We start from the raw sequence: 18,745 nt of genomic DNA, 5'->3' as shown, positions 1-18,745 counted from the left end.
TTTTTTTTTAACAATTAATATACCATATATTTTTTATATAGGCACATCAAGGTAAAAAAAGCATGCGTGATGAAACATTCGAAGACTATGAAGATTTACAACTGATATTTGACGTTGGATTAGCGACGGGAAGAAATGCTGTTGGCTTAGGTGATGATACTGATGCACCAACTTTTGGAGTTGAAGATAATGCAGCACCATGCGAATTATATACAAGTCTCTTTGAAAATATGGGAAATTTAGATGGATCTCAAGCATCAGGGTCGGGAGATTCTAGTATGTCACAAGGCAAAGGGGGCCAGAGAGAAAAGCTACTTCCAAAAAAAAGAGCTAAAGGTGGAGATTGTGGGGACTCTAGTAATTCAAACATGGATAGTAGCCTAATGGAAAAGACATTCACTGAAATGATTGAAGTGAGCAATCATGTTGTTAGCTTGATACAACAAAGAGAGGAAAGACAACAAAGAGAAGCCAACTCCAGAGAAGCTGAAAAGAAAAGGAACAATTTATGGGAAGCTATTAAAGAAGTTTCTGGTTTGGAGGAAAATGTTCGTTATGATACATTGAATGAAATTCTAAAGTTGGGGATGAAAGAAGTGTTCATCAGCATGTCTCTCGAAGAACGACTGGGTTGGATACGACGCAACGTGAATTGAAGTCTTTTTTTTTATGAAAATAAAGTTTTATTTTGTCATATTTCTTATTTTCTAAAATTTGTTTCCTTGTTTAAAAATCAACATTTTATTTCTTTTATTTATCTACATTTTGTGTCGACTTTATATACAACGCCGCCGGCTCCTTAGTTCTGCAACAATGTTCTTTAGTAAGCTAAGAAATTTACCAACAATGCAAAAGCCTTTGCACGATTTCTTTTTCTTATCAAACTTGGTATTCTCATAAAGTATGGACCTAAGACTCTTCTGTACATCAAATTCGTAGCCTCTAGAGAGAAACAAAATGAAAACAATCGAAGAGAGGGTGTCTGAGAAACAGATTGCAACAGTTGACAAGTTCATCTGTTCATGACTCTGTCTTTGCCTCCAAAACCTCATTTAAAACCTCTACGAAAAGGTATATATCTACTCACACACCAATGCTCAACTCTGAAGATTTATTTCTTGCTCTATCAAATGTGTTTTAGTCCTGATACACTGTTACGTAGGGAAGGGCAACAAAATAAAGGTGATAGCTTTCTTGTGGGAGGGGTTATCGCTTTTGTGATGGGAATTGTTGCAATGTTTCGTCTATCAAAAGACGTTTCACATTTGATTGTTACCTTCTTTTTGGTTCAACTATATATTAAGTAAACAAAGGTTCTTTAGTTAATACATATAGGCCATAGCTGACCGTATTGAGCCATAGCTAAGAAATTGAATATTTTAAAGCAAAGTTTGTTTCAAGCACGCATCAAACCAGGAAAGAATAACCACAGGAAAAAAAAAATATTTTACATTAAAATTAATTTTCATTTTTTTTGATTCTATGATTAAAATAATTTTTTGAAATGGTCAACTTCTATCTTACTTGAGTTTGATTCAAATCTTTATTATAGATTTTCTCCAACAATTCAATATACATTTATTATTTTCTATTTACTGTTTTGATAACAAAATATATTTTCAGAATTACGATCAAAAAAGAAAACAAGATCATCTTTTATTAGAAGTTTCATCTTTCTCCTCTTCTGAAATTGGCTTCTCATCAAACAGCCAAGGAACTACGTACGTTTCCGACAAACTATCATAGGCAACAAAAGTGTTGTTGGTTTTGGAGAAGGGACTGTGACTTCCTCCTTAGACGTCAACGAGGATTTCTCTTTTGCTGCTGGTAAGGTTTGTTTAGGAATTTTGAGAGTCATCTGTTTATTTGATGAGTTGGTAAAGCTGCTTTGCTGCATTAAACGCAGAAGATGGCTCATCATAAACCACTCTCCATCTTTATTAAACAAACGTAGTCCACAGTTATATTGTTCCATCATCTTTATATATATTAAAACCGGAGTCTATGGTTAAACAAACGTGAAACCTATAACGTTTCTAATATATATATTTTTTCCTTGTATTTTTGTATTGTGTAGGTTATATTGTTCCATCACCTTCTATCTCACTAATCAAATCACATGTAAGTCCTTTTTCATTTTTTTTTGAAACTTTTAATTACTTAAATAATTAATGTTATCATACATGACTAAAATAAACTATTTATGTCCTATACAAAGGTTGTCGGACGAAGAAGAAATCGAAACTGCGAGAGAACAACTCGAGGATGAAGATTTGGATACAAAAATAATGCATTTGTTGGTGATGATGATTGGATTAGCACGAGTATTGATTGCAAATCAATATGTAAAACAGAAAGTTTACATCGAGTATCCAATCCGACAGCCTATCACAAGAATTGGATACGATTATATATACAATGTGTTACGACAAGATTCAGGGCATTTTCGACAGTTATATCGTATGTATCCAGATGTGTTTCTCAAGCTATGTCAACTTTTACGAGATACGACGCACCTAAGAGATACAAGATTCACCTGTGTTGAAGAAATGGTTGCCACCTTTCTAATCACTGTTGGCCAAAATTCAAGGTACGGTCACACTAAAGACACTTTCGGAAGATCAAAATTTGCTACAAGTACAAATTTTCATAAGGTTTTAAAGGCAATAAATACAATTGCTCCAAGTTTGATGGCCAAACCTAACCTTATGGTAGCTTCAAAAATAAGAGAGAGTACAAGATTTTATCCTTATTTCAAGGTATATATAAATATATATATATATATATATGTATAGATTTTTTTATTATTGTGTTTTGGAAAATAAATATGTAAGTCTTGGTTTTTCTTTTAGAATTGTTTGGGAGCAATTGATGGAACGCACATACCTGCTATGGTACATAACAGTGAAGCTCCAAGCTACCGTAATCGAAAAGGAGTAATATCTCAAAATGTATTGGCTGTTTGCAATTTTGATATGGAATTCATATATGTTCTGAGTGGTTGGGAGGGATCCGCACACGATTCAAAAGTATTATATGATGCTTTAACAAGAAGGACTAACAGATTTGTGGTTCCACAAGGTACTTTTGTATATTATATAATAAGCTAATAATTTTATATATTATATGATAACGTAATAAAATATGTTAAATTTTCTCTCAGGCAAATTTTATTTAGCTGACTGTGGATTTGCGAATAGACGCAAATTTTTGGCTCCTTTTCGAGCTACTAAGTATCACCTCCAAGATTTTACTGGACAAGGTTGCGATCCGGAAACTCCACATGAATTGTTCAATCATCGTCATGCATCTTTAAGAAACGTGATTGAGAGAATTTTTGGAATTTTCAAGTCACGGTTTCTGATATTTAAAACCGCTCCTCCGTTTCCTTATAAAACACAGACAGAAATTGTGTTGGCTTGTGTAGCCTTGCACAATTTTCTGCGCAAGCATTGTCGGTCAGATGAATTTCTTACTCAAGAAGTTGGTGATGAAGCAAACATGGAAAACAACACTCCTTTAGAGGATTTTCAAAATAATGAAGAAGTTTTTGAGACACAAGATCAAGAAAGAGAAAGTGCTAATATATGGAGAGAAGCAATGGCTCAGCAAATGTGGAGTGATGCAACTAGCTAGCAAAGCACGCTGATAAGCAGCTCCATTACCAGCGCCGCTGTTAGTTTCACTAGGTGAGTGAATTATATTATACTTTTTGTGCTTATGATGTTTTCATTTCTCAAAGCTTGATATACATGGTTCCCTTTCCCATCTTTTATATGCATAGTCTTGAAGACAATCTAAACTGTTGTGTTGATTTGCTTTGAAATGAGTATATATACAGAAGTAATGCTCAGTCTTAAACTGGTGTAGGGTTTAGAAAACAGAAGGGCTGGTGCAACAAGTGTAAACGCAGAGAATTCACGGTCGCATTGTGTATTTTACTTGTGTTTTCGAGTCCCACTGCAAGTGTAGCAGTTTATTTAAGTTGTTGTTTTCTATTAAAAAAAAACATGAGTTCGTATCATTGTCCTACGAGTGACGTGTCACTTTGGTTATTTGTCTATGTATCTGATTTATGCAATGGTTTTTGATTATGTGTTGCTGAGGGATCGATTTTGCAGTAGAAACGTAACGTATATCTTCAGTGACATTAGTAATTTGATTTATTTAATTTGGTTGGTTTTGGTCGACAACATAGTTTGTAAGTTATTAATTTTCTTTTAATTTGATTTTTAAAATTATAAAGTCCATTCGTAATGAATTTCAAGTCCATTAGTAATGATTTTAAAGTCCATTAGTAATGACTTTAAAGTCCACTAACAATGACATCAAATCCATCTTAATTGTATTTAAAAGCTATTGAACTTTAAAATCCACGGGTAATTAAAATCCTTTAAAATTCTTCATCCAATAACACCCCCTAAAACAAAATTAATCGTATTTAAATGAGTTTTTTTTAATAGAAATGGAATTTTATCCCAATTATTCCAAATATAATATGCGAGCCGTACGGGAAAGGGGAAAGTCAAAACACGTAATAACGGTTTTGATTGAAGGGTAATATCGTCTTTTCGAATGGAAAATTAAAATAGTTATGGTAACGTTCCGTTTTCTTTATTGCACGGCCAATCAGAATAGGACCACAAACACCACTACTATTACCAAACCTTCGCTTTTCTGTAAAGCATAAACCACAGAGAGAGGAAGAAGAAGAAGAAGAAACTCATTAAAGCACCCAAAAAAAAAGAATTTATATTCAAAGAAAGAAAGAAAAACGAGTTTCAAACACCAAAACCGCGACTTGTCCAAATCAAAGATTTGTCCTTTTCCCTTTTTAGTGGTAGAAGTCGAATCAAATTTTGGGAATATTTTTTTTTTTCAAAAAAATTCGAAGGTCTTGTGCTTTGTCTCCAAGCAAACTTTTAGTCAAATCAATTTATTTATTTCGTGATCAAGTTTCATTCTTATTTCAAAGTTCAATGACGATAGCACTTACTGTGTCTTCTTGGAGTTTAGGTAACGAGTTTTTATGGTTGTTTATATACTCTGTTTTTCTCTCTCTCTCTCCATCACTTTTTAAACCCAGTTCTTGTTTTTGGTTTCTGGGTTTTGTATTTAAGCAACAAGACAATCAGATCTTGTTGATTTATTTTGATATCTTCCTTTTTTTTCTTTCTATTTTATATAATGGACATATCAAACCGTCAATAAAAACTGCAACTTTATTTGTTGTTTGACTGAAATTTCATTGTTTCATTGAAATTTTTCTACAGGAATTTGATAAACGGTTCTCACTTGTGAAAGAAGAAAAAAAAAGATACCGTTTTTGAGTAATTTCAAAGCTTGAATCGATGGAGGAGGAGAAGTCCTTCTCGGCGTGGTCATGGTCTGTTGAGCAATGTCTGAAAGAGTACAATACAAGGCTAGACAAGGGTTTAACCAGTGAAGATGTCCAAATCCGTCGTCAGAGTTGCGGTTACAACGAGCTCGCCAAGGAGAAAGGCAAGCCTTTATGGCATCTTGTTTTGGAACAATTCGACGATACGCTTGTGAAAATTCTTCTCGGTGCAGCGTTTATCTCTTTCGTTTTAGCCTTTTTAGGCGAAAGCGAGGACCATGGCTCAGGTTCAGGGTTCGAGGCCTTCGTTGAGCCTTTCGTGATTGTTTTGATTCTGATTTTAAACGCTGTGGTTGGTGTGTGGCAAGAGAGTAATGCTGAGAAAGCACTTGAGGCTCTTAAAGAGATGCAATGTGAATCTGCAAAGGTTTTGAGAGATGGGACTGTGTTGCCGAATCTGCCTGCTAGAGAGCTTGTCCCAGGGGATATAGTGGAGTTAAATGTTGGAGATAAAGTCCCTGCTGATATGAGAGTTTCTAGTTTGAAAACGTCTACTTTAAGAGTCGAGCAAAGCTCCTTAACAGGAGAGGCAATGCCGGTTTTAAAAGGAGCTAATCTTGTTGTCACGGAGGATTCTGAATTGCAAGGGAAAGAAAATATGGTTTTCGCGGGAACAGCGGTGGCTAATGGAAGCTGTGTTTGCATTGTGACGAGTATCGGTATGGATACAGAAATCGGGAAAATACAGAAGCAGATTCACGAGGCTTCGCTTGAAGAGAGCGAAACTCCGTTAAAGAAGAAGCTAGACGAGTTTGGGAGTAGACTGACTACAGCTATCTGCATTGTCTGTGTTCTTGTGTGGATGATTAACTACAAGAACTTTGTATCTTGGGATGTTGTGGATGGCTATAAGCCTGTGAATTTCAGGTTTTCTTTCGAGAAATGCACTTACTACTTCAAAATCGCGGTTGCTCTGGCCGTGGCAGCTATCCCCGAGGGTTTACCAGCTGTGATCACGACATGTCTAGCTTTAGGGACGAGGAAAATGGCGCAGAAGAACGCGATAGTGAGGAAGCTTCCAAGTGTAGAGACACTTGGTTGCACAACTGTGATCTGTTCAGACAAGACCGGGACTTTAACAACAAACCAAATGTCTGCAACCGAGTTCTTCACATTAGGCGGTAAAACAACGACTACCCGGGTCTTCTCAGTCAATGGTACGACTTATGATCCTACAGATGGTGGAATTGTGGATTGGGGATGCAACAATATGGATGCTAACTTGCAAGCTGTTGCTGAGATATGTTCAATTTGTAATGATGCTGGAGTGTTCTATGAAGGGAAATTGTTTAGAGCTTCAGGTTTGCCTACAGAAGCAGCCTTGAGAGTTCTTGTTGAGAAAATGGGCATTCCAGAGAAGAAGAACGGTGAGAACATCGAGGAAGTTGCTAACTTTTCAGACAATGGTAGCTACGTGAAGCTAGGTAAGTTTTATAATGTTTTCACACCATTACATTGTATGATTGGTAAGCTACAGAATTAGTGGAATAATATTGGGACATTCTTGCTTCATCAGTTTGTTGCGATTGGTGGAACAAAAGATCGAAAAAGATAGCAACGTTGGAGTTTGATCGCGTCCGTAAGTCCATGAGTGTTATTGTGCGCGAATCAAATGGAAAAAACCGGCTTCTTGTTAAGGTAAATATCATACTTGTCTTCTCTTCTTTTTAGCTTTAAACGTTTTGTGAATCTTCCTTTTCTTCTTGCAGGGTGCAGCTGAGAGTATACTTGAGAGAAGTTCTTTTGCGCAGCTCGCTGATGGATCTATCGTCGCTTTAGATGAATCTAGCAGAGATGTAATCCTCAAGAAACATTCTGAAATGACTTCGAAGGGATTGAGATGTTTAGGATTGGCTTACAAAGAAGAATTAGGAGAGTTTTCAGATTACTCTTCTGAAGAACATCCTTCACACAAGAAGCTCTTAGACCCTTCTAGTTATTCGTACATCGAAACAAATCTAATCTTCGTTGGAGTTGTTGGTCTTAGAGATCCTCCGCGCGAAGAAGTTGGTAGAGCAATTGAAGATTGTAGAGACGCTGGGATTAGAGTAATGGTAATAACTGGAGATAACAAATCAACAGCTGAAGCTATTTGTTGTGAGATTAGATTGTTTTCGGAGAATGAAGATCTTTCGCAGAGTAGCTTCACTGGTAAAGAGTTTATGTCTCTTCCGGCTTCAAGGAGATCCGAAATCTTGTCAAAATCTGGAGGGAAAGTGTTTTCTCGAGCTGAGCCAAGGCATAAGCAAGAGATAGTTAGGATGCTTAAGGAAATGGGAGAAATCGTTGCGATGACAGGTGATGGCGTGAATGATGCTCCTGCTTTGAAACTCGCTGACATTGGAATCGCCATGGGAATCACTGGAACAGAGGTAAAATAATAACTAACTTAACTGTAGAACAATCTTGAAAACTTTAATAAACAGAAAGATGGATTTGTTAACTGAGCAAAACTGAGACCTTAAGTTTTAAAGTAAGTTTTAAAGCTTTATGCAGATTCTAATACTTACTGTACATTGTCAGGTTGCAAAAGAAGCTTCGGATATGGTTCTCGCAGATGATAATTTCAGCACTATCGTCTCAGCGGTAGCAGAGGGTCGGTCCATTTACAACAACATGAAAGCTTTTATCAGGTAACCGAAACAAAAGCCTTCCATTGGATCATGTTTTTCCTCTGTAAATGTACTGATCTTGTGGAAATAAATGATTTCATTTCAAGGTATATGATATCATCAAACGTTGGAGAAGTGATCTCCATCTTCTTAACCGCGGCATTGGGGATACCGGAATGTATGATACCAGTTCAGCTTCTTTGGGTTAATCTGGTAACTGATGGTCCACCAGCTACAGCGTTAGGCTTCAATCCAGCTGATATTGATATTATGAAGAAACCACCGCGCAAAAGCGATGATTCCCTCATTGATTCGTGGGTTCTAATCCGATATCTAGTGATTGGTTCTTATGTTGGAGTTGCAACTGTTGGAATCTTTGTCTTGTGGTACACACAAGTTTCTTTCCTCGGGATTAGCCTGATCGCAGACGGGCACACATTGGTCAGCTTCAATCAGCTTCAGAATTGGTCAGAATGTTCTTCGTGGGGAACCAATTTCACCGCGACTCCTTACACTATCGCAGGTGGTCTTAGGACAATCGCATTTGAGAAAAATCCTTGTGATTACTTCACTTTAGGGAAAGTCAAGCCAATGACTCTATCACTTTCTGTTCTTGTGGCAATTGAGATGTTCAACTCATTGAACGCTTTGTCTGAAGACAACAGTCTCTTAAAGATGCCACCATGGAGAAACCCTTGGCTACTTGTGGCAATGACTGTCTCCTTTGGGCTTCACTGCGTCATCCTCTATGTTCCTTTCTTAGCTAATGTGTTTGGTATCGTGCCTTTGAGTTTCAGGGAATGGTTTGTGGTTATTCTTGTTTCCTTCCCTGTGATTCTAATCGATGAAGGTCTTAAGTTCATTGGGAGATGCAGAAGGACAAGAATCAAGAAGAAGATCAAGACAATGTAAAGTCTGGTCAACACAACGGACAAAAGACTGTAACTTTTTTTTCTTACAATCTTTTGTTTCAGTAAGAAACCTCATCCAAAAACACAGCAGTAGTAATTTGTTGTTTTTTAATTCTTTGTGGAAGCAGAATCAAACTTTGGATTTGATATAATCTCTTTTGCATGCAAACTTTGGAACCAAAGATCAATCAGAAGAAGAAAGAAAGAAAGGAAAACATGATAATACAAATTGATTAGATTAGGGTGTTTCCTCTAGTGATGCAGGTTGCTCGATTTGCAGTGAGCTTAAGAGCACACAATTGGGTAACAGAGCACGGCGATGTACTGTACGTTGCAATTATTAAACCGAATAAGTTGTTGAAACCGGATAGACATAGCGATTCTGTTTTGTTACAGTTAGGTAGCTCCTAAACTTATCGCTGTAATTGAAACCTTATCTCGGATTCTTCCAACCATTATCTCTGTACCTTCCTATCTTTGGTTAGGTGATGATAACTTGGGCTTTAGAATTAATATCCCCCAAGGCCTATTAATGTTTAGCAACTGTGTTTGGGATTGTGTCTTTTGAGTTTCAGGGAATGGTTTGTGTTTATTATTTGTCTCCTTCCCTGTGATTCTAATGGATGAAGCTCTTAAGTTCATTGGGAGATGCAGAAGGACAAGAATCAAGAAGAAGATCAAGATAATGTAAAGTCTGATCAACACAAAAGACTCTTTTACTTTTTTTCTTACAATCTTTTTGTTTCATCTACAAACCTCAACGAAAGACACAGTAGTAGTAACTAATCTGTTACATATTCTCTCAAACTCAGTTAAGACCTCAACCAAAGACAGTAGTGTATCCTTTCTTTGTTAAGAAGAAGCAAACTTTTGGATTTGATGTAAATCTCTTTGTATGTATCATCAAGCAACCCAGACAAGTTTTGTTGAACCAACAAAGACTAATTCATTACAGATTCTCTCAAATTCCATTAAAACATCAAACAAGATCCCAGATTTACCTCTCGAAATCAACATCTTGACCAAGCCCTTGAGATGTTTACCAAATTTACCTCTCTCAACTACATCATTGACTAAGACCTTGTTCCCCTTCTTTTCTTCTCCCACAAGAAACCCCATCAATCTTCTGACATCTTCTTGAGTCCGACCAAGACAATTCTTCGATTGACAAACGCTAACGAGCGCCGCAGCAAACCCGGAGGCCGCTTTGTCGTGCACCGGAGGAGGAGCAACTCTCGTGGGTTTCGTCTGCGGAAGCGGAAACGAGATTGCTCTGAGGCGATTAAGGTTTTTGTTGTTGTGTGAGTATGATGACGAAGAAGGTGAAGACGATGCTGGTCTTGGAAGACTGGTAGATGAAGCAGAAGCGGTGGCGGCGTTAACGGTGGACTTAAAGCGGCGGGAGATGGATCTCAACGGTGGTTGCGGCAGTGGAGGGAGAGAAGGGAGGTTGAAGGATGAAACGGAGGCTGAGAGAGTATCCATGGCTGTCGTCTGACGAAACAAATGAAAAAAAATGAAAAATTGCAGTCCTTTTAAATATTATCCACCCGGAGAAGATGATTTAGTTATTTCTTTGTGTAATTTAAAAAATATCTGAGGTAACGTACATAATTGAAAAACCAAACAAGAAAAACAAAAATACAGAATCTAGAGTTTTTTAAAAATAAAAAATCTAAGTAGATTATGTATAATCAAAGTTGATTTAGCAGTTAGCACTTAACCACTTCAAGGGGTTTATTCATATTCCTCCTACATTTAAATGCGTATATATGAAATGGGCCTCATCTTTGTAACAAATGGGCCAATTTTATATTTCAGAAATTAAAAGTATCTGATACTGAACACGTATAAAGTGAATCAAATACTTTCCTTTGTGTTTGCTATGATACTTGTCTTGTTGGTCAGTAAGGTATGTTTCGTGTAGGCTAAAGTTGTCTCCTCTCGTTCTCGAGCTTAAGCTTAATTCATAATCTATTTTAACCAAACGCATGGAGACAGCTCTTCTTATTCAACGACCAAATTAACCTTTGAGAGTTAAAAGAATAATGTTTAATAATCGACAATCTCGCCGGAGGTTCCGGCTCGGTAACTTAGCTAGACTTGTCCAGTTGCGTCAAAGCGTCAGCCAACAACCACCACCGCGGCGAAGGACTCTTCAAGAAACTTGGTCTCAGTCTCCACCACATTCACCGCCACAATCGCCTTCGTTTCAGCTGCCTCCAACTCAATTTCTATCTCCGATAACTTCAACATCAACAGTACCTTCACCACACTCTCCACCACAACTAAAGTCATCACCAGTATCGCCATTACCACCAAAACTAAATGAAGAGCATCAATCGCAGCCAATGTCATCAAAACATGTCACAACACATCGGAGTCTACTTATCCAATCACCACCTATATCCCCGCCAGAATACACTGAATCTCTAGCCTTGGTGCCTCATACACCACCAACACCAGAAGCAAAGCCACTGTCCCCTACGTCAAAGCTAAAGGCTACCGAAGAATCTCAGTCCCAACCGTCTCCTCCTCTCAACTCTAGTGATGAAACTCGGTTTCTATCACCTCCGCCACCACCGTCATTGTCAGAACCTAAGTCTCAAATGCCTTCATCACCACCAGAAGCTAAAACTCCATCTTCTTCGCCGTTAACAGTTGACGCTAATGAAGAATTCAATTCCAAAATGTCTCCACCGTCTACATCTACTAAAGAAACTCAATTGAAACCATCGCCTCCAACGTTATTAGAAACACCACAAGAAGCCATGACTCCACCACCATCTTCACCGCCAACGTTAGAAGCTAATGAAGAAGTCCAACCCCAGCCGTCTCCACTCCCGTCAAAATCCACTGACGTAAATATCTCACAATCACAGCCGATTTCGCCGCCACCACCATCGTCATTGTCAGCATCCGATGAATCTCATCCGCCTTTACCACCACAAGAAGCCAAAACACTACCGTCTTCGCCGTCAACAATAAACACTAAGGAAAATTTTCAATCATCTAACGAAACTCGGTTCCGATCATCATTGTCAAAAAGAAGAGACATACCACCGCCTTCATCACCATCAGAAGCTAAAACTCCACCGTCAACGCTAAACGCTACTGAAAAATCTCATCCGCTTCGACCGTCTAAATCAATCAATGAAACACGGTTCCAAACACCGCTTCCATCAGAAGCCAAAACTCTACCGCCTCCTCCACCATCAACGTTAAACGCTACTGAAGAACCCCAATCCCAACCGCCTCGACCATCTGAATCCATTAATGAAACTCGACTCCTATCATCGCCTCCGTCATTATCAGAATCTGCTAAATCTCAACAGCTACTACCACCACCGGCAGCTTTAATTCCTCCGCGAACGCTAAACGCTATAGAAGATTCCCAGTCGCGCTCGCCTCGGCCGCCTTGGTCGTCTGAATCCATAAATCAGGCTTTGGCTCGATCATCGACTCTATCGGAAACATCGCCACCGTCATTATCAAAATCTGGAGGTTCTCAGCCGTCTTTACCGCTAGAAGTACAAAATCCAATGTTAAAAGCTAATGTAGAGTTCGAATCACAAACGTCTCTGCCGTTTGAATCTATTGCTGAAACTCAATTTCGATCATCGCCGCCGCCACCACCGTTATCAGAATCTGGTGAATCTCAACCACCGCCAGAAACTAAAATCCCACCGTCTGTCTCGGCTACTGAAGAATCTCAATCCCAACCGCCTCCGACGCTTCTGCCATCAAAAACTATTGATGAAACTCGGTCTCAGTCACCAGTTTCGTCGCAAACATCGCCACCCTCATTGTCAAAGTACGTTGCATCTCCGTCGTCGAAAACCAAAAATCTACCGTCTTCGCCGTCAATCCTAGAAGGTAACAAAGATTTCCGATCTGAAACGTCATCACCACCAGAAGCCAAAATCCCACCGTCAACACCAAACGATACTGATAAATCGAAACACCAGTCGCCTCCATCGCTTCTGCCATCTAAATCAATTGATCGAACTAGGTCCCATTCATCGCCGATTTCAACACCACTACCATCAAAATCTACAGAAAAACCTAAATCAACACAGCCATTGTTGTTGTCCCCGAAAGCTGTTGAAAACCTCAGATCTCAATCACCTATGTCACTACCAACACTAACATCACAATCGCCGATGAAACCTCCAATTCCTTCTCTTTCCACGTCTCCAGCCACGGTCACCGCACCGCCGCCGCAACTCAAACCCGAAATAATTTCGTCGCCTAAACCGTTGGTACCCCAAACTAAACCTAAGCCAATTGATGAATCTCACACTTCACCAGACAATAACAAGGAACAAAATCACAACCCAGAGAAACCGGACGCCAAACTCAGGAAAAAGATTCCGGCTGAGAATGAAGAACCAGAAGCAAGGATCACCGGAAAAATAAACAATAAAAGTAAAGGAAAGGCAATATGGTCAGCGAAAAAGACAGAGCCAATGATAATGATGTTCATTAACAGTAACGTACAAGGATTCAACACTTCTCTGTCGCTCGATTCATCATCCATCGATCATGAACCAGGCGTCCACTTGACCATTGATTCTAATCAAAGTTGTGATTTTTCTTCCAAAGTGTTTTAATTTATATAAAAGAGCTGTTTTTCTCCCTTGTGTTTTGTGACTTGTATATGCAAATCTATGATATTGATATATATATTTTCAGAGTATATTACAAAAAGGATTTGGCGCCATAAAAAGAAGAAAAAAAGGGAGCAAATGGGCCTTTTGTTTAATTGATTTATGGAGCTAAGAATATAAGATTTGTACAGGCCCACTAAACAGTTCTTATGGGCTTCCTTTTCTTTTCATTCATTTTCTAAACAAGGCAAATACAATAAGCTATTAACACATCCATGCATGTTGACAACAACAACAGCAAACAAAAAGATCGCATTTACTATATAACTCATATTGGGCAAGCCAGCTCGATATATATATCGCATTCAAAAACATCATACATATACTGTACTATTTAGCTCCGTTTATATATGCAGCTAAGATTTTTATTTTCATTTATGCACTTACTTATATACCTGAGCAGTAATATAGGTTTTTTTTTTTTTTGGGGTCAAATTCTTGAGCTGATCTTGATTCTTAAACACTTATCAAAAGAAATAATTTTATTTTGTTTCAAAAATACAGCTGTTGGTCAAACTGGGACAGTTAATATGTTAAATGAAAAGTCAAATCAGAATACAAATTCCCATGTTGTGCAATATACAATAGTTTTACCTTTTCTTCATGTGCAATACTGTAAAAAAATAGTTTCACTTTTGCTAAACGGAAGATAGTAAAGACTAAACCTACAACATTCAAATTCTCAACCTAGGTATACGTTTTTGCAGCCTAAACGAACGGGACTGTTTGTGAACAAAGCTTTCTTTGTTGGAATTGTATTACTAATGAACCCAAAAAATAGAAAAGGATACAAATATATACTAAAGCAAGAAACATAGGAGCTGGATGGCATATATAGCTGAAGCTGGATCTGGATGGATGGCATTATGTAGCTGAAGAGCATAGAGACAAACATGCCTCAAAAAACTTGACAGAATGCTTTATTTGTATTTATTACTTCCCTAATTACAATGCAACGTCCAAAATCCAAGTCAAGTCGTTGCCAGACAAATTACAATGCTCATGCTCATGCATGCGTATTCACACACACATCTGTGAATTTAAATTCGAAAAAGCCTAAGTATTGGGAACATCATCTATCCATGGTTAATGTAGACAGTGGCGTGAAGTTCCACGTGAAAAAATACCCCATGCCATAACGAAACAAGAGTAATTGTCTTCCCGTTGAACAACTTTTTCCACTAATACTTCCAATTACCTTTATTAAACCTGATGATTCTACATATTATCGTTATTAATCATGATCAATTAGTATATTATATACTAGTTGCTAAACTAATCAAATATACATATGCAATTCCATTAAGTTTTAATGCAAATTTTGATTAAGTTTTTTCTCATAAATAAATTGATTGAATCGTGGATAACTCATAAAGTGGGAACTTGGCAGTGATACCTAATTAAAAAGAAAAAAAGAAAAATAAATATGTATTCTACTATAACTGGTCATCCTCAATGTATCCAACTACTACTCTGACCGTTTTCTCTTGCCTTCTTTATTTCTCTCGATTTCATATTGTAACGACGTTTCTCTATCAATGAAATTTCAGCCAATTGCATATTTACCTTTTCCAAAAAAAAAAAAAAAACCAATTGCATATTTGCATGTATTCTATTTTTTTTGTCTGGATTATCTGAACTAGAGATGAACTGGTATATATAAACAGTTTAATTAGCCTTTTTATACGGATGGAATGCTTTATACAAAGATAGAAGTATATACAACTTCATTTATACCCGGAGTGTATATTGTATAAATTTGAATATACAGTACACTATGTAGTTTTTTGTTGGTAGAAGAATATATCGTAGTTATTATCTTCTGAATCTTCTTATTTTTGTAAAATGTTACAATTATCAAAGGGGAAAAATATATTTATAATTAAATAAAAAATAGCAATATAACATGTTTTAGAAAGAAAAAAAATAGTTTTAGACGTGGTTAGTGCCAGAATTAAAAAAAAAAGAAATAGAAATTCCGAACAAATTTAAATAAAAACATGTCGGCCGATAATTAATGGGTAATAGTACAGTATGTACTTGGAGATTTAAAATAAAATAAATAAACACCATATCATATTTGAACAAGCTAGCTAGGGTTTTGGAATGACGAATTGTTTCAGTCTTCTTAAAAGGCCACCACCACCTTCTCCTCTGCCTCATCATTCCCTCATCATAACCCCATCATCACCATAGATCTCTTTCTCTCTCTCTCTCTCTCTCTCTCTCTCTCTCTTTATATAAGTATATTGTCTTTCTCTCTCAAAAAATATCACTCTAATCAGTTTTGAGCTGGGTGCATGACTCTGATGTTATCGTGAAGAGAGGCTATTTCCGTTGTGGGGAATGTTGTTTGGATCGAAGATATCATATGCAACACCACACACAAGTTTATATACTAAGATGATACGATGATTGTGTACTAATTAATGTACATGCATATATATGGTATCGTCGGACCAGGCTTCATCCCCCTCAACTTGTTAAATGCCTTCAGTTATCACTCATGGAAAATACTACAAAACCTTAGATTGTTTCTTTTGGTTTGACAAACATCGTAACTCTCTCTAGTCTCTCCCTCACCTCTCTCTCTCTCTCTCTGTTGTTGTTTCTGTGATGATGATTGACCGATAAGTATTTATACGTCTTCCTCCTTCTTTGCATTGTGTTATGGTATTCTACTAGTAGTCGGCAAAACCTATAAATTGGTTCGCTGCATCATATCACTATATATGAAGATCGGTCAAATCTTTATTTGTTTGCGGATATAACTTTGGTCCAACTTTTCAGTAAATAATTCATAATTGATTAAGTGGAGGGAACCCTTTTTACATACTAGTAATATATTTTATCTATGTTAAATTAGTTATCGTTTTATATTGTTTTACACAAACTAAATATGTTTTACTGGAATTTGAAATTGAGGGAGAAGTATATAAAATTAAAGGTATAGGCACAGATTATTTAGAGCATGTTCATTGGTAAACCCATTAAAAGTGTCTAATAAATATAATTATGATATTTTATGTATATTTAATTTTAGACACCCACAAAAATGTCTAATTTAAGACACTTCTCTTATATATTGGATCAAAAAATTTAATAAACTAGATTATTATATTTTTAAAACTCATATTAAGACACCCCCAAATATCTCCATTGTACTTGCTCTTATGTATATAAGTTTGGGAGTGATCAGTTCAGTGCAATCAACTTTGAGATATAACTAAAATTATATATATGACTAAAATTAAATAGGGTTTATGAGAAATTGAAACTTAGTTTTGACTATAAGGGAAAAAATAGCAAAAAGAGATTGAAAAAGTTTTTTTTTTTTGGTTTGTCAAAGTGCTTTTATCTTCTCTCCATGTCACACCTTTTCCTAGTATTTATGAAGATGTGACATCTTCTCTCAATAATTCAATCGTAACATAAATGCACATGTGCTACTAATATTGGGATGCTGTTCTGCAATTTAAATCACTTGTCTTGCTCATCGAGTTATCTGCTTTTGTTGATACAAAACACCATTTGTATAAATAATAGTCGAATTTCTTGAACAATTTTTTACTGATGACCAAAGTAATATAGCCCACAGATATAACCAAATCTATTATTCCAAAATTATAGGGCCTACGATTGATGGCCCATTTCAGGTTAATTTATTTTCTGACGAAAAACATATCTTTATGAATTTTTCTTTTTTTCTAAAGCATTTTGGCATAAATATTTTTAAAATTTCAAGTGGGAATTTAACCTATAAAATAATATTCTCCACTAGAGAGATATTCCAACAACTATAATGAGTTGTGCGGCTTTTTATCTTTGCTGGGTACAATTTATACGTACTTCCATTTAATTCGTTTGTTCCCAAATTAAAAAAGCTTTATTATATATTTCGCCAAAGATTAACTCATTGATTAGTCTTTGTCATATGTCAATAAAAACAACAATGTATCAATCGGATCCTTTTTAAAACTCGCTATAAAATGCAACTTACTGGCAGTATTTGAGTTATTACTGTATAATGTTTTCTCAGCTATTTTGTTTGTACTAGAGAATAGTTTATCACTATGTCTTCTTCTTGTAATCATGAATTATCTTTGGAGGAAAAATACACAAATAATGCAATTGACTCCACTACACCAAGAATTTTCACTTTATTCTTGATGTGAATTATATAATTGAAAATGATAGTTTATATATATATATATATATATATAAACGAAATAACGAAGTCGTATGGAAAAATACTTTTGTGGGAAAGGCAACATGTGTAAGATTCCAATCATGTAAATCAGACGCTAGTTTTTGACTGTTTATTAATTAATTAATATGAAACATTTTTTGTATAATTTATATATTCTAGACAAAAAAGAAAAGAAATAAGACGAGATGACCTACCAATCCAATTTTGGGGCCGGTTTGCACCAATCTAATAGTATTTCATTCAACTAAACCACCACCTTATTTTTTTGTTCCAACATATCTATTTTTTCGGGAAAAAATAATTTATTCTATTTACTACACAACTAATAAGTTTTCATTGTTTATAATATCGCAACATATCAACTTTTTTTTGGTGCATAAACCTCTCAAGCTGTTATAAATTAAGAACTAGACTATCGCGTTTTTTACATTTGAGAAAATGGCTATATTTTATGATTATTTAAAGATAATTCTGATTTGAATAATCAAATTACAAAATGTAAAAAAGATTCATATACATACAGTTTCCTTCTAGTTCTTAATTAACAGATTAATAAACGTACGTATATACAGTATACAATCGTAGTGGATGCGGAGATATTAACTCCAAATAGTCAAATACACACATACGAGGTGTGTGTCACCATCTCCGTTAATCCTGGGTTTATAGCTGGATTATCATTTAAGTTTTAATGATGACAAAAAGGAAAAAAGAACCAAAAAAAGTACATACGTATAGCTATAGGATAAGATTAAAGTCTGTTTTAGTGCTTAAATTTCAAGTAAAATTATATTCGATATTACTTTTTATTTTTTAAAGTTATATTATTAGGAATTCAAATTCGGTCCAAATAAGTATAAAATAAAATAAAGTAAATCTATGCGCACCCCAACTTTGCTATATATACAAGAAACATCACCTTCTCTTTAAAACCAATTAAAGAG

General features: G+C 36.1%; 5 protein-coding genes across 6 annotated transcripts in view; 4 read left to right on the top strand and 1 right to left on the bottom strand.

Moving 5' to 3' along the window:
- The window catches only part of LOC17884296 (uncharacterized protein At2g29880), a 1,674-nt gene extending 947 nt beyond the window's left edge, over nucleotides 1-727 (top strand). Inside the window, exon 3 of the mRNA XM_006290170.2 lies at nucleotides 42-727. Within this exon, the coding sequence (XP_006290232.2) occupies nucleotides 42-656 (615 nt within the window). The 3' untranslated portion in view covers nucleotides 657-727. The remainder of the gene's footprint in view (nucleotides 1-41) is intronic.
- Nucleotides 728-2,891: 2,164 nt separating this feature from the next.
- Nucleotides 2,892-3,636, top strand: LOC111830025 (putative nuclease HARBI1). Its single transcript, XM_023780379.1, has 2 exons — nucleotides 2,892-3,048; nucleotides 3,164-3,636. The coding sequence occupies exons 1-2, from the start codon at nucleotides 2,892-2,894 to the stop codon at nucleotides 3,634-3,636; spliced, it is 630 nt and encodes a 209-aa protein (XP_023636147.1).
- Nucleotides 3,637-4,747: 1,111 nt separating this feature from the next.
- LOC17883231 (calcium-transporting ATPase 2, endoplasmic reticulum-type) lies at nucleotides 4,748-9,090 on the top strand. Of its 2 annotated transcripts, XM_023780129.1 has the most exons (6): nucleotides 4,748-5,016; nucleotides 5,274-6,822; nucleotides 6,915-7,036; nucleotides 7,108-7,770; nucleotides 7,922-8,031; nucleotides 8,118-9,090. In XM_023780129.1, exons 2-6 carry the CDS (start codon nucleotides 5,352-5,354, stop codon nucleotides 8,920-8,922), a joined length of 3,171 nt encoding a protein of 1,056 aa, XP_023635897.1. In that variant the 5' UTR covers nucleotides 4,748-5,016; nucleotides 5,274-5,351; the 3' UTR covers nucleotides 8,923-9,090. The 2 variants fall into 2 exon arrangements, with proteins under 2 accessions (XP_023635897.1, XP_006286958.1); XM_006286896.2 differs by lacking the exon at nucleotides 4,748-5,016 and having other exon boundaries at nucleotides 5,054-6,822.
- Nucleotides 9,091-9,600: 510 nt separating this feature from the next.
- Nucleotides 9,601-10,487, bottom strand: LOC17884372. The gene has a single exon (XM_023780130.1). It carries the CDS (start codon nucleotides 10,404-10,406, stop codon nucleotides 9,825-9,827), a length of 582 nt encoding a protein of 193 aa, XP_023635898.1. The 5' UTR covers nucleotides 10,407-10,487; the 3' UTR covers nucleotides 9,601-9,824.
- A 315-nt stretch (nucleotides 10,488-10,802) lies between these two features.
- LOC17884271 (extensin) lies at nucleotides 10,803-13,555 on the top strand. Its single transcript, XM_006286996.2, has one exon. It carries the CDS (start codon nucleotides 10,970-10,972, stop codon nucleotides 13,532-13,534), a length of 2,565 nt encoding a protein of 854 aa, XP_006287058.1. The 5' UTR covers nucleotides 10,803-10,969; the 3' UTR covers nucleotides 13,535-13,555.
- Nucleotides 13,556-18,745: the final 5,190 nt, after the last annotated feature.

This window comes from Capsella rubella, unplaced genomic scaffold (genome assembly GCF_000375325.1).
Source record: "Capsella rubella cultivar Monte Gargano unplaced genomic scaffold, Caprub1_0 scaffold_6, whole genome shotgun sequence".
In the NCBI taxonomy this organism is placed as follows: Eukaryota; Viridiplantae; Streptophyta; class Magnoliopsida; order Brassicales; family Brassicaceae; genus Capsella; species Capsella rubella.
Note: the sequence above shows the minus strand (reverse complement) of the source record. Positions and strands in the feature narration are given on the sequence as shown.

Coding starts and splice junctions, on each gene's coding strand:
- LOC17883231 (XM_023780129.1), top strand. CDS start 5,352: ATGGAGGAGGAGAAGTCCTTCTCGGCGTGGTCATGGTCTGTTGAGCAA. Junction 7,037..7,107: donor AAAACCGGCTTCTTGTTAAG/GTAAATATCATA, acceptor TTCTTCTTGCAG/GGTGCAGCTGAGAGTATACT. Junction 7,771..7,921: donor TGGGAATCACTGGAACAGAG/GTAAAATAATAA, acceptor GTACATTGTCAG/GTTGCAAAAGAAGCTTCGGA.
- LOC17884372 (XM_023780130.1), bottom strand. CDS start 10,406: ATGGATACTCTCTCAGCCTCCGTTTCATCCTTCAACCTCCCTTCTCTC.
- LOC111830025 (XM_023780379.1), top strand. CDS start 2,892: ATGGTACATAACAGTGAAGCTCCAAGCTACCGTAATCGAAAAGGAGTA. Junction 3,049..3,163: donor AGTATTATATGATGCTTTAA/CAAGAAGGACTA, acceptor ATTTTCTCTCAG/GCAAATTTTATTTAGCTGAC.
- LOC17884271 (XM_006286996.2), top strand. CDS start 10,970: ATGTTTAATAATCGACAATCTCGCCGGAGGTTCCGGCTCGGTAACTTA.